Raw genomic sequence first — 14,761 nt, 5'->3', positions numbered from 1 at the left:
CTGGGATTAAAGGCGTGCGCCACCACGCCCGACTCAGAGTGTCAGCATCTTTATTTACCAGTCAGAAATAACTTGGAAACAGGTTACAATAGCACAGACTCTTGTGTCTCTGGGGCAACCAGGTCTTGAGAAACCACTATTAGCATTAGAATACAAGCAGCATCAGGCCAACCCACTACACTCTATTTCCTGGTCTGGTGAGATGTATATAAGCAGCTTCATGCTCTAGGTGCATCCATAGTGAGCCAAAACAAATCCCTCCTCCCTCAAGTCGGTTCTCATCAGGTATTTGGTGACAATGAGAAAAGTAATCATTTTTTGTTCTTGCTATGTAGCCCAGTCTGGCCTCAAACTTAGACCCTCCTGACTTAGCCCATTTGAGTGCTCACATTCCATGTATGCAGCACCACTACCCCAAGGTAGTAACGGGTTTTGGAAGTGAGGAATACTGTATCAACACATCATGATACAATTTTAAAAATGTAGCTATCTGCTGATGACGTCATAATGAAACTCTGGTACATTTAAACAAGAGCATTTAATCCAACTGTTAAGAAAATGAAATTGTGAAATTTGAAGTTAAATGGATGGAGCTACCTAGAGACAATTATGCTGAGTAAGGACATCCAGATCTAAAGACAAACATCACGTTCTCTCTTATATGAACGAGGACGGTAGCTTTTAAGATTTGGATATGGGGGCTTCATTTTTGAATAATCACAGAGCTTAGGTATCTATAGGAAGGGACTATTCCAAAAGATGTGAGGAGAAAGACTTCAAACTCAAATCATCGTGGCTAAATTAATTAAAGCAAGGTTTTTTTATTCATGTAGCCAGCTGTCTCCCCCTTAAAGCCGGTATTCAAGGGCTCAGCATTGGATGTGGGGAAGAAAAGGGCTTTTATAGCTTGGGGCTAAGGGGTTTTGAAATAGGGGATTTAGAGGGGGAAACCAGACAGGGTTAAAGAAGCAGAACATAGTAAGGTGGGCATAACAGGGTAGTCCAGACTACCTTTTGAAACAACAGTAGGTTTGCAAGATGGCCATTTTAAGTTTTTAAAAAATATATCAATTCTACATTTTATTTATAAAATGAATGAAATCCTAGCTTTAGAGAGTGTGGGAAAAAGCGTGTGCACACAAAAGAGGGAGGGAAAGAAAGAGAGAGCGAGAGAGCGAGAGAGCGAGAGAGAGAGAGGGAGAGAGGGAGAGAGAGAGAGAGCGAGAGAGCGAGAGCGAGAGCGAGAGAGAGCGAGAGAGAGCGAGAGAGAGCGAGAGAGAGCGAGAGAGAGAGAGAGAGAGAGAGAGAGAGAGAGAGAGAGAGAGAGAGAGAGATTGGTCTGGAGAGTTATGTCGTTATGACTAGTTTCTCAATGCTCTTGCAGAGGACCAGTGTTCAGTTTCCAGCACCCACACGATGGCTCACAACTTCTAGAACTCTGTTCCTGGGGAACCAAAACTGTCTCCTGGCCTCTTGGGGAACTTGCATGTATATGGTACACACATAAATTCACGCAGGTACATACACATCCACATAAACAAAGTTATAAAAGGTAGATTTAGGTTTTATTTCTGGCCTCTTTAGTCTGTGCTCCTGTAGGACCCCAAATATAGGGACCCCACTCTAGTCCAGGGACGGGAAGCACCCACGAACACAAGAATCTCTCTTGTTGCAAGACGCACGAGGCTTTATTAGCAGAGCTCTGGGTCGATACGTACCTCACACAGGAGGCAGGGGAATCGACCCCAAGGCTCAGGAGTTAGGGGTTTTTAAGGAAGCAAAGGGTTAGGAATACAAAGAATTTTGACAAAGGCATGGGGTTGATTCATTAACAGAAAGATTACATATCAGCAAAAGGGGCATCAGAGCTTTGTTCCGGTGGGCTTGGGCTTATCTTTGTTCACATAGCAACCAGTTGATGTATGACTTTTTCCTGGCGCCAAGGGGCAATAGACAGAGGGGAGGTTCCGGCCAGATGGCGTGGACTAGATAAGATGACCCTGCCTGTCTACAGATTGAGGGGAGATTCCGGCCAGATGGTGTTAGCTTAGATAATATAGTCCCATTTGTCCTTGAATACCGTTTCATTTTACGGCCAAGATGTTCTTAGGAATGCCTTAACAACAGCCCTGCCCTGGCATGCCTGGGGGCTGTTCTGCTTTGTTCTCAGTCCCAGATCAGAGCTGTGGGATCTTAAACAAGTTACAATATTCCATCTTCCTTCACTCCTAGTCAGTTATACTCTCAATTTCATTTCACTTCTTCACTAGTAAATGGAATATTACTATTACTTACCTCACAGGGTATTGCTATAACTTAAATGAAATAATACAAGCTGAAAGTATTTTGTTCATGTTAAAATAATGTTAATAGTTCTAAATAATGGTAATGCTATATATCTTGGTTACTAATTAAAATATTTCTTGTGTAGATTTTGAGTCCTCTGGCAGCTGCCACAGACGATTTTCATAATCAGGAAAGGACACTGACATGATTTTTCCTTCGCCTTGATCTAAACAGCTGCTAGCAACATGATATTGGAAATGAAATGGTACACAAAGTGTTCATGGGCTAAATCTTTGATGTAGGCCTTTGGTAGTTTGAATGAGAATGGATCCCATATCATTCCCACTTATTTCTCTCCCTGGCTCAAGCTTACGGATTGAGAAGTAAGCTCTCAGCTATTGTCCCAGCCCTATGTCTGCCTGCCTGGTGCGAAGGCCCCACCATGTTGGTCATGAACTCCAACCCTCTGAAACTCTGAGTCCCAAATTAAATGCTGTCTCTAATTATTGTCTTGATCATGGTGTCTTTTCCTATCAACTGAAAGTAACTCAGATACCTTCCATTTGATTCTCTGCACAGCACAGGTCCAAAATGCTATCAGTTCCTTAGCTAAAAACTCTGAAAACTCCATCATTATATTTGGAGCCATAAGTATACACTTTTCATGGGAAGTTACTTAGGGAAAAATGAAAATACTGTGCAAAAAAAGTGGTATTCAACTTTGGGTTGTAGCCCCTTCGGAGGGGGTTTGTCAATCAACCTTTTCACAAGGGTTACATACCAAGATATCCTGAATATTTACATTATGATTCATAGCAGTAGCAAAATTACAGTTATGAAGTAGCAATGAAATAATTTTATGGTTGGGGTCAAAATATGAAGAACTATATTAAAAGGTCATAGCATTAAGAAGGTGGAGAACTACTAGTCTAAAAATTGGAGAGATTTAGATTTATTTCATCATGGGCTTGGTAGAGTGTGATCCCAGGTTCCCCAAAGAGACTTGGAGCTAGCCCTGTGTAAATGCTTAGGAGCAAAGCTAAGCTAGTAGTACACTTGAGAGCAAGATATGAAGCATGTAGACTAGCTGCAAACGACCACGATATTTAAAAAAAATAATTAACTAATATTAAGTCTCTAATATACTATCGGCTTTTTCAAAACACTTAACACTTAATGGGCCCCACCCCCAACCTAGGCTTAACAAGTTTCATAAAATCCATAGCCAGTATCTGAAAAAGAAACAATAACAACAACAACAAAACCTCAAAAATCTTCCATGTTGTAGTTTAAAAAGAAAATGCAAATCTTTCCGAAAACAAAAAAAGGCAAAACAAGATAAAGAAACAAATGGTACTTTCTAGAAGCAGATAAATCCATGTTAGTTGCACAAATTTTCTTGCTGGGCATGATGTGTAGGGTTTGCCTTTCTTTCTTTCCATGTCACAGGAAAACAGATACGCAAGAGCAGTGCCCTGATATGTAATGAATCACAGGCGCAGAGAAGGGGCTCAGTGACCTTGTACTTCAGGGGCTGTGGATTTAATCCTGCAGCCATGGGGATGGAATTAGTCACTGTTCATCAGTGTGGAACAATCATCATCGTCTCGTCACAGGACTGAGAAGTAGAAACTCCATCAGCTTTTCAGAAAGTGACATTTCTGCAGTTCTGAAGAATTATAGAAGGCCATTCCTTCATTTCAATATGAAACGCACTGTGTCACATGAAAGAGTATGCAGCAGTACGATACCTTATCTCCTAGTATGGTTTGAGATAAAAGGCTTGAAATTCAAAGCTATGTTAATACAAATATCTGCTTAATGTAATTGTACTTTCTGATTAAATTGGCATATATCAAGTATAATCAGAAAGGTCATTTATAGTGAAGAAATACATAATTCTGCACCTAAATGGGGACACCAATCACAGTGGATGTTGGTTAATAAACACAAATTCTTTGGCTTTGGTGGTTGGAAACGTTATTTTTTATTGTTGGCAGTGGACATACCTAATTTGGGAAGGTGCAAAAGCACATATTTATGCTATATAAAAAGTAGTATTTGTGCCCGTAACAATTCATTTGAGAAGCAGAGGGTAACCTGTCTGTGCTCTCCCCAAGCCTTGAGCAGGCTGACTAAGGCCTTGTTTGCCACAGTTGCTAGCTCATCTAGGGTGGAGTCTTCCTACATAGGTAAAGTCTTTTGTCTGCCACATCTGCAGCTTTCTGCAAGAAGCTACCTGCTGAGCAGCTGAGCTTGTTTTCCTGACAGATCCTGACAAAGAGACCATGAGATCTCCATCTTTATAAGCTCAGACTTGTAAGTAAACATTGATCAGAGAACTTAGTCTTGGCTCCTTATTTCTCTTGCGGCTTTTCCCATCTAACCCCATCTTTCCTTTCCGGAACCCAGTAAACTGTGGCTGCTAGCAGCTACACCTGGCCATCTCTGGCTTCATAGTGGATATAAGAATGGAGTTTCAGAGCTTCACAGACCATCCCAGGTTTCTTCCAGAGCTAAGGTTCATGTATTGCCTTGGTGCAATGAGAAAGTCCCTCCAGTCATTTCTCTAGAAGGACTGATCTGTGCAGGATTTCCTGTTCTTACTAAGAGGAAGTGAACACTATTGTTTTGTTTAGTCCCACAAACCTCTTGGGCTAAGATAATCACTGTCTTTACTATTCCCAACTAAGGGGTGCACAACCAATCCTGTAGTCACAGGTAAAATGGGGAGAAAGAAGCACTATGACTCCTAACAGGAGACACTATTATGCTCTATTTGCTTGAGTTGTAAATTACATATTTATTTTGTTAGCATGAGATAGATGAATATTTCTACATACAAAGTTGTCCAGCTAAAATCAAGATAAGTAATATTAATGTTCTATGGTCAGCATTATTAAACCTCAAAAGCAATAAACTTTTTAAGTTGATAAATATTACATTTGCAACATGGTTAACATTCCTTTAGTATCTCAGGCACTTATTACACATTGTAACCACAAGTCTACAATACATTATTCATATTTGGGGTGTCACCAAGTGATGGATTGCTATAGGAAAGGCTGTCCTTTAAATAAATCAACAAATAAAAATGCAAATGTTAACATTTTCAGCCACAAACTTTTCCATCTTGAATGGGGAATGAAAATTTCACATTATATTGACAGCCAGCAGAAAGAACAATTAAAAACCTATACTATGAATGGGAGCGATGACTCTGTCGTGACTGTTTTCTTTGACTGCACATGAAATGATATGGGACAGTTTTAGGGGTTTTACAAGAACAAAGGAAAAGTGTATCCCCATTCCCCATCACTGAACCATACCATCATTTTTTGCAAGCCTTTTGTAAACCTCCAAATCCTTGCAATTTAGGGTGAATATGGATTAAAATTTATTCTCTTTGAAGATTTGTGGAAGAACCAGAGTTTGCATAACTTAAAAAAAAGTCTATAAAAAATGACTAGAGTATACTTTGAAATGAAAATGATTCAAATACTTTGGATGCTAACGATTGAGAGGCACTACTGTGCTGTCCCAGTAGCTGATTTTCATAGCACCAAATAATTTTCAACTCTGCACTTTGTATAATACCCTGATGATACGTCATTGTGAACTCCTCTAAAGATAGGATCTGGTGTGCTACGCAATCTTTTAGTCAGCCAAGTGCTTATTATTTACAAAGCTCCTGAGAATCTATATTTAGCTGATCAGCAGTATTAAGGACCAGCAGATGAATAATCCTTTTTTTTAAACATCTGTAAATGTGAGTTTTATAGCAAATTAAACCAGGGCTTATAATACTCTACCATACTGATATGGTTCATTCACAAAATTTATGCTGAGGATGTATTACAAAAGCCTTACAGAAAAAGACTTTATTCCTCTTTTTGATGCTTCCTTTAAAACTGAAAGTCAACCTCCAAAAATACATTAAGGTAGTGTTAATGATCACATTTTTGTGCTATAGGGTAGCTCAGTGTTGGAGTGCTTGCATATCAAGTACAAGCCCTGCATTTGAGCCCTATCACCAACCAACCAACCAAGTGCTATTTAAATATTAACTGTAAGAAAATTCACTGAGATTGAAAATTGAGAGGATTACCCATTTCTAATCCAGCCAAACCAACCCCTATGGGTTGGGTGGAAGCTCTGTCCATTTTCCAGAATCAAAACTCATTTGTTTCTTCAGTAAATTCCAATGATGACAGCATTGAAAGCAAGAGAGAAGGTCAGTGGAGAGAGATGGGCAGGCTAACTATTTTCATATGTCACATTCTGACAATGTTGCCCATTATATTACTTTGGAGTTTGAGATGCTGGCCTTGTTTTTTATTGACAACCCACTCAATATCTCTGAGTCATACTTCCCAATTTTAAAAAAGGGGATGAGGGTACTATCTCCATAGGCTGTGAAGATAAGTCAAGGAGTTTGGCATAGTTCTGGGTCCACAGCACTAAAAGACAGCAGCCTTACTTACTATTCTCTGTACCAGTCACTTCCAGGGTCTTTTGTGGTGTTTACCTTTCTGCCTCTACAATTAAAGGCATGCCAATAAGAACCAGTTAGAACAAACACTGCTTCTCAAGAATGTGTAGGTTTGTCTTAGGTGGTATAGTGCTTGAATGAAAGATAGCTCTATAGAAGGAAGAGTTAAAGCTCTTTCCTTTCTCAAACAACCATACACCAAAGAATATGTTTTATAGTATACCTTTGAAATCACCAACTTTGAGATCAACAATCTAGGCAATTAAACTATGAATTAAGCTTTAAATTTATGCTCATGTGATAAGAGGTATTTAAGTGCCACAAATCAATGTTATCCACAAGGAAACATAAACCGAGTCCTTTTGAAACTGATGCTTCTATATATTGAGCCTTAAATGTAAAGTATGAGAGTTGCTATATTAGTATGAGAAGTTTTACATGATATATTTTCTCTAACTCCATAAGTAGATGATCAAACAATTAGCTCTTCTAAAGTCTCTGGTATAAGCAGATGTCAAGAAACCATTAGCACAAAATTCACTAGGGTTTTCAGAATTTATTCACTTAAAGCTGTAGACCAAATACATTACTACCAATGTGTTGTAGGTCGGTTTAATGCTACTTGTGTTAATTTGGCTGTGCAAATTACTCAGGAACCAGCATGTCTGCATGTTAAGATGCTGAGGGTCTCAGCCCCAGGTTGGCTTTGACTGGTAAATAAAGTTGCCAGCAGCCAGTAGCTGGGCTGTGAGACAGAGGCAGAACTTTTAGGATCCCAGGTAAGAGACACAGGAGAGGAAAGAGGCTTGCCATTGCTGGGGAAGGAATAAGATGCAGGCTCGAGAGCTGCAGAAGACAGAATTTCAGCCATCTAAGAGCTGGGAAAGAGTTGCCCCAGCTCTCCCCCACCCCCATTGGTTCTAGTGAAGCAAAGATGGAATATAGATTTAATAAATAATAACTCAGGAGTATCAGAGGGAAGGCATAAGCAACATGGAAGTTTGGAAGTGGCCAAGCGATTGTGCAGTTTAAGGCATAATAAAATAGACAGCTGTATGTGTGTGTTTGTGTATGTATGTGTGTCTTTCATTTGAGAATCCAGAGCATTTGGGAAGTAGTGAGGAATGTGCACACTGCTGTCAGGCAGATTAGAGCAGATTAACTAACTACAGCAACTTTGATGATGAGCTGAGAAGGGCCCACTGCTAAGCAGAGTTTCTGTGGACAGGGTTTCTATGGAAATCCTTGTCAACTGTCATGATCATTTCAGAAAAGCATGAATACAGAGAAAAAAATCTGTAATGAATTTGCCAAATCTAAAGCTTCATAATAAGTGCCTGTTGAGTAAGATCACTAAAATTGTCAAGATTTCTTCAGTCTTATAAACATTCTCCTATGGAGAACACTAAGTCAAAGGATCTCTTGGGCTTACCTTGAGGTTTTGTGCTGGGATAATAATGAGGCTGGTGTCAGGGGTTCTTTAGGGCTTCGTGTTGACATAGGGGATGTGGATGCATCTTTTCTAACTCCTGTTACTGTCTCTGTATAAACGATAAAGGAAATAATTTGAGTATTCAACAAAGGAAATGAAAAGTTAACTTCAAGTAACAAAGTAGGCCATTTGGGACATTCCAAAGCCTCAAGAACAGACTGCTGTCCCCACCCCCCACCCCCGAAATGGAACAATGGCAATTAAGACGTTCCTTATGTTGGTTTTTATAAATATCAGTGATTCACATCGCCTTACTTAAAAACAATCAAAATCCACCCATCTGTGCAAAAGAAGACTAAATTATTTTGTTTTTAGACATATTTGCCTGCCATATTTCTGATGATTTGGGTTCTCTATGAAAATGCCCAAGAAAGCAAACTATCTAAATCTTATTAACAAAAGTCTTCTTATTGACAAAACAGAAACTCTTAGCACCTTGCATCTCCAGACCTTTCAAGTTGAGTCTCTTTAAAAGCATTTAAGATTAGATATAAACATCCCATTTCTTTTAAGAACTCTATACTGAACTACAGCATGTATCATGTGAAAGACATGACCAGCATACCTTCATTGTAGGGTCTTAGGAGACTCCTAAGCAATACTTTATCTTCCTACAGCCCAGCCTGTTCTGGCTCCTGTTCGGTTCTAAGAAGTACTAATTAGTTACTCTTCTCTCCGAGATGTCAAGTAAAATGATAGTATTATAAGGACACATCTTTTCTTTTTGGTTTTTATTTTATATTTATTACTTTTCAACAACACAAAGCATCCATCTTTATTCTGGAGGACTATGAGAATTCTGTCACAATTTCCTTCTGGTTCCTTGGAAACTGCTGCGCAGGAGGCTTTATAAGCCTATTTGGAAAGATCCACCTTTTCTTGTAGGAGTGAGTGAATATTTACATAACATGAAGTGAGTTTTTTGAGCGTTAGTGAAGAAGTAACAAAATTCGAGGCTTTTGGGCCCAGGCTTGGGAGTGTGGCTTTTGTGGCTTAGTGGTCCAGGTGCTGGTCATAAAACAGATAGCGACATTCCTTCCTCCACCCACCCGCTCCCTGGGTTCAAAGAGTGTTCATTCAAAGAAAGTCACCCTGACCCACCCTGACCATTGCTGGAACCTGCAATGCAAATGTGCTATCTTTAGGGGCTCTTAGATTGTTAGGGGGCTCTTAGAAACTGTCTTGAGAAATAACCCTCACAATTACCAGGTATTCCTTGTGACATTTGTGACTTTATACTTCCTTGTGATTCTTAACTGGTATTTTTGGTATTTTCCAACAACACCCTCCCCACCTCCTTGAGTTGTGGTTTCTTCCTTTAAATACCCCCTTACTCAGCTACTCAGCGCACCATGGTCCTCTACCCCTGCGTGGTGTATGACCATGGGCCCGAGAGCGCTCTTGAATAAAAATCCTCTTGCAGTTGCAGCAAGACCATTTCTTGTGTGATTTGGGGTGTCGCCTCTCCTGAGTCAGAACGTGGGGGAGTCCTCACATTGTGGGTCTTTCATTAGCAAGACCAGATCCTAAAATGCCAAAAATACAGAGTATCAATCTTTTCTCCCAAGGCTTCTTTGTGTACAAAGGGAGTTGATTTCAACTCCCTAGCTGGATCTGGTCTTACTCTCTGTCCCTTCCTATCTCCAGTTTTACCTTTTCTAGAAATTATTTTTCATAAGAACTTTTGCCATGTATATTACATTGATAGCATATTGACAAATAATGAAAACAAAGATGGGACTTCTGTGGCTGGCCTAGGTAACAAAGATATCAAGGCAGGAGCCTGTATCTATTTCCAGGGAACAGGGAGAGTTGTCTCCATTGTCTTTCACCATTATGAAAAGTGTGAGGCATTAAGAACTTAGGGATCACAGTATCTGGCAGTAGGAGTAGGTATACTCTGACATGGAAGCTAGACATTTGAAAGTAAAAAATGAAGAGCATAAAACTTGAAGCAGAAACTTACATGAACAAAAACATTATATTAAAATTCACAAAGTTAAATATGTAGTTTATTCAAGAAATACCCATTAGATATCACTATAACTTGATTCCTTTCTACTGAATATATTGAGTCAGTTCTTTTAATAGTTTCAGGTTCTTCTACTGCCCCCATCTTATGGAACTCAGTCGGGTGAAAATCAAGCACATGCCTAGCACTGCACAGCTGTTGAGGGTGACACTGGTTGGAATGCAATCAGGTCTGCTGGCCAGACTTTTAGCTACTGTGTCAGATACCTTGAAAAAGAAAACAGTAGCACCACCAAAACAGTGCCCAATTGTTCTCTGGAGAGATGAATGTGGTGGTAGATGTACAAACAGAAAGAATAAAAATCAGAAAATTTAATAGTCTAGAGAATTTAGAATGGACAGATTGGAGGTAGGGGGCTGAAGATATGTAACAAGTAGAAACAATTAAAGTGGTTCATGGGTGTGATGGTTTATATATGCTTAGGCCATGTTGGGAGCTATTAAGGCAACGCTATTGTCCTGATCTCTGAATTGGGCCTCTCCCCCAGAGAAGAAAAGAGGGTCAAAAGCGGGCCACCGGACGCACCGCACCACAGATGTTCCAGCCCTAAGTCAGCGCTAGATGTCCTGACCTCAGATGTACCCTGATACTGCCAAGTTCCTGCTTCCCAGTGTAGTCGCCAAAAGAAAAATTTCAGCTGCCCCATCCCGCCTGCTGAGAAGTACTTTCTCTCTTTCCGCTGCCCCATCCCTCCTGCTGAGGTGCACTTCCTCTGCCCCATTCCTCCTGCTGAAAGGCACTTCCCCTTTTGCTTATGCATTTAAACCTCAGGCCTGGCTAATACATTTGGGGCTTGATGCAATCCAGAACGGTTTCCGTGTCGTTATTCGCACAAGGCCCCCATCTCTCTCTACCCCCCATTTGGTTCTTAGGAGAAGGTCCCCTCGAGACCCTCGAATAACTGGACCTGCTGGACGGGTCAAGGCCAGGGAGGGGAACTATTAGGAGGTGTGGCCTTGTTGGAGTAGGAGTGTCACCTAGTCCTAGCTGCCTGGAAGTGAGTATTCTGCTAGCAGTCTTCAGTTGAAGATATAGAACTCTCAGTTCTGCCTGTACCATGCCTGTCTTCGATGCTGCCTTAGAGACAGATGACAATGGACTAAACCTCTGAACCTGCAAGCTAGCCCTAATTAAATGTTGTCCTTTCTAAGACTTGCATTGGTCATGGTGTCTGTTCACAGCAGTAAAACCCTAACTAAGACAGTAGGTGAGTGAAGTAGAAAGAGAACATTTCTGGTAGGGACAGATTATGAATATCCTTTAGTTACTATTTTGGAACATATCACCAGTCTTTTTTGTTTTAATATTTCTGATAAAAGTTGGTTCTGTGATACTTTGAAGGAGTAAAATTGAAGAAAGGAACTTTTAGAGGATCCAATTTCCAAACATATGCTCACTTATTTTTCTGAAGGGTATGGGATCCCCAAAAGGTCAAGAATGTTGCCATTCCTTTCGGCCGCCGCAGCCATCTTCCAGTAACTCGCCAAAATGACGAACACAAAGGGAAAGAGGAGAGGCACCCGGTATATGTTCTCTAGGCCTTTTAGGAAACATGGCGTTGTTCCTTTGGCCACATACATGCGAATCTACAAGAAGGGTGATATTGTAGACATCAAGGGGATGGGCACTGTTCAAAAAGGAATGCCCCATAAGTGCTACCACGGCAAAACCGGAAGAGTCTACAATGTCACCCAGCATGCCGTGGGCATCATTGTCAACAAGCAGGTTACGGGCAAAATTCTGGCCAAGAGGATCAATGTGCGGATTGAGCACATCAAGCACTCAAAGAGCAGGGACAGCTTCCTGAAGCGGGTGAAGGAGAACGACCAGAAGAAAAAGGAAGCCAAAGAGAAGGGCACCTGGGTGCAGCTGAAGCGCCAGCCTGCACCACCCAGAGAAGCACACTTTGTGAGGACTAACGGAAAAGAGCCTGAGCTGTTGGAGCCCATTCCATATGAATTCATGGCCTAATTGTACACAAAGAAATAAAATACCAGCACCAGGAAAAAAAAAAAAAAAAAAAAAAAAAAAAGAATGTTGCCATTCAAGGTATAGGTTAAGTTTATTCTCCTCTGTCTTTTAACTTTCAACCGTGTGTGTGTGTGTGTGTGTGTGTGTGTGTGTGTGTTGAGATAGAGTTTTCTCTGTGTAACTCTGGTTGTCCTGGAACTCACTTTGTAGACCAGGTTGACCTTGAATTCAGAGATCCACCTGCCTCTGCCTCCCAAGTACTGGGATTAAAGGATTTACCATAAACCAGCCTCTCAAAGTTTTTTTTATAAGCTTTCAAAAATCATATTAGTTTTTAACTATATTTGTTTATGAGAAACATAAGCTTAAACTGAGGACCGGGTCCCAGAGTGAAACACATCCAGCCAGGTGCAGCTGCTGGGAGTCATTGGCCCTATGGAATTCCTTTAGATAAAGTTTCCTAGGAACCCTGGAGAATCAACAGTCATACTGCATTCTTTTCTACACTTAGGATAAACTGTTTCAAAGGGTGCTTCTCTTCTATAGAAGCAGTTAATCAATGACCAGATGTTTTCCATAAACTCTTACCCAATCATGTAATGCCAGGCTTGAAAACCTCCATTTTTGTTTTTTTCCTTTAAAAACCCCTTCTCCTAGACCTCATGGTGAAGAATGGGAAATTCCTGGCAACCCGCTAAGGTCATAAACACTTGAGTCATAGGCATCTGGTCCCCAGGCCTCAGCCACTCCCGGAACATACCTTACCTTTCCTGGAACAATCATAATGTTCCAACGACCTCTGTAGAATGTCTCAACGCCCCAGAAGCATTGCCTAAGGTAGCACATGATCTATGATCTAATTGCTGAAAAAATTTATGATTTCCCCTCCCTTCCCCTGGTTTGTGGTTTTTTCCTTTAAAAGCTCTGTAAAACTTCAGGCCAGGGTCGAAACTCCTCTACTCCTGCCTGGAGCATGAGTCTCGACCCCAGCATGCTGGCCTGAGCTCTCGTCCTGTCTCGTTCTGTCTCGCTTTCAATAAAATTCCTCGTGTGATCACAAGAACCGGTCTCAGTGTCCTACTGGGTGCGCGGCGGTCCCGAGACTTGAGTGAGGGTCTCCCTACGGGGGTCTTTCATTTGGGGGCTCGTCCGGGATTTGCGCGACCACCCAGGGGTCCTAGACCCACTTAGAGGTAAGATTCTCTGTTTTTGTCACAGTACTGTGTCTGTATTCTGTTTAGAAATCTGGTGCGATCACAATTTCGGTTTTTGCGGACGCTCAGTGAGACTACGCTCTAGGAGAGAGAGTGGTGTGGATAAAGGGTAGACGTACCCAGGTGTCCACCGTCCGTTTGCCCTGGGAGACGTCCCAGGAGGACAGGGGGAGGACCAGGGACGCTTGGTGGACCCCCGTGGGAAAAGTCAGGAGATAGTCCTTCTCCTTGACGATCTGTGTCAGTGTCCTGATTCCAGGCCGACTGACTCTTTTCAGTGCCTTTGGTCGACACAAGGTCGACGTCGGTTTTGGTTTCTCTTTTCTCTCGTGTTTGTGTCTACTTTTATTGTGTGTGTTGTCGAGCTCGAAATGGGACAGACAGTGACGACCCCTTTGACTTTGACTCTTGATCACTGGACTGAAGTAAGGACTAGGGCCCACAATCTGTCAGTGGAAGTTAAGAAGGGACCTTGGCAGACTTTTTGTTCCTCCGAATGGCCGACCTTCGGAGTAGGTTGGCCACCGGAGGGAGCCTTTAACCTGCCTCTTATTTTTGCTGTCAGGCGCATTGTTTTCCAGGAAATAGGAGGACATCCTGACCAGGTCCCCTATGTCATCGTCTGGCAGGACCTGGTCCACAATCCACCACCTTGGGTTAAGCCTTGGGCCGTGGGGCCCTCCGGGATGACGGTGGCAGTCGCAGAAACTAAACCCAAGCCAGCCCGACCCTCGGCTGATCCTCCGGCACCCCCGAAGATCTACCCCGAGATCGAGGATCTTCCCTGGGCGGAGTCGCAGCCGCCCCCTTACCCTCTGCCACGGCCGTCTGCACCCCCTGCCCAGGCCCCGCCACAGGCCCCTGTTGAGAGAGAGGGAGCGGTAGGGCCTGCAGCTGGGACGCGGAGCCGGAGAGGTCGTAGTCCGGAGGGGGGACATGGACCCGATTCCACTGTCACCTTACCACTCCGTGCCTATGTTGGTGGCCCCCCACCAGGCCCCGACGAACTTGCCCCATTGCAGTACTGGCCTTTTTCATCAGCTGATCTGTACAACTGGAAGACTAATCACCCTTCCTTTTCAGAGAATCCCTCGGGCTTGACTGGGCTTCTCGAGTCCCTCATGTTTTCCCACCAGCCCACTTGGGATGATTGCCAGCAACTTTTGCAGGTTCTCTTCACCACGGAGGAGAGAGAAAGGATCCTGCTGGAAGCCAGGAAGAATGTCCCAGGACAAGATGGGACCCCCACTAATCTCCCCAATCTTATAAATGAA

The 14,761-nt window shown here is 42.3% G+C and overlaps 1 protein-coding gene across 2 annotated transcripts in view; it reads right to left on the bottom strand.

The window, feature by feature from the left end:
• Kiaa1328 (KIAA1328 ortholog) overlaps positions 1-14,761 on the bottom strand; it is a 324,609-nt gene that overhangs the window by 44,410 nt on the left and 265,438 nt on the right. For both annotated transcript variants that reach the window (XM_085833650.1, XM_085833651.1), the window contains one exon: positions 8,211-8,319. In XM_085833650.1, coding sequence (XP_085689776.1) covers positions 8,211-8,319 — 109 coding nt within the window. The remainder of the gene's footprint in view (positions 1-8,210; positions 8,320-14,761) is intronic.

This window comes from Mus caroli, unplaced genomic scaffold, assembly GCF_978045245.1.
Source record: "Mus caroli unplaced genomic scaffold, Mus_caroli_1 scaffold_19, whole genome shotgun sequence".
NCBI lineage: Eukaryota > Metazoa > Chordata > Mammalia > Rodentia > Muridae > Mus > Mus caroli.
Note: the sequence above shows the minus strand (reverse complement) of the source record. Positions and strands in the feature narration are given on the sequence as shown.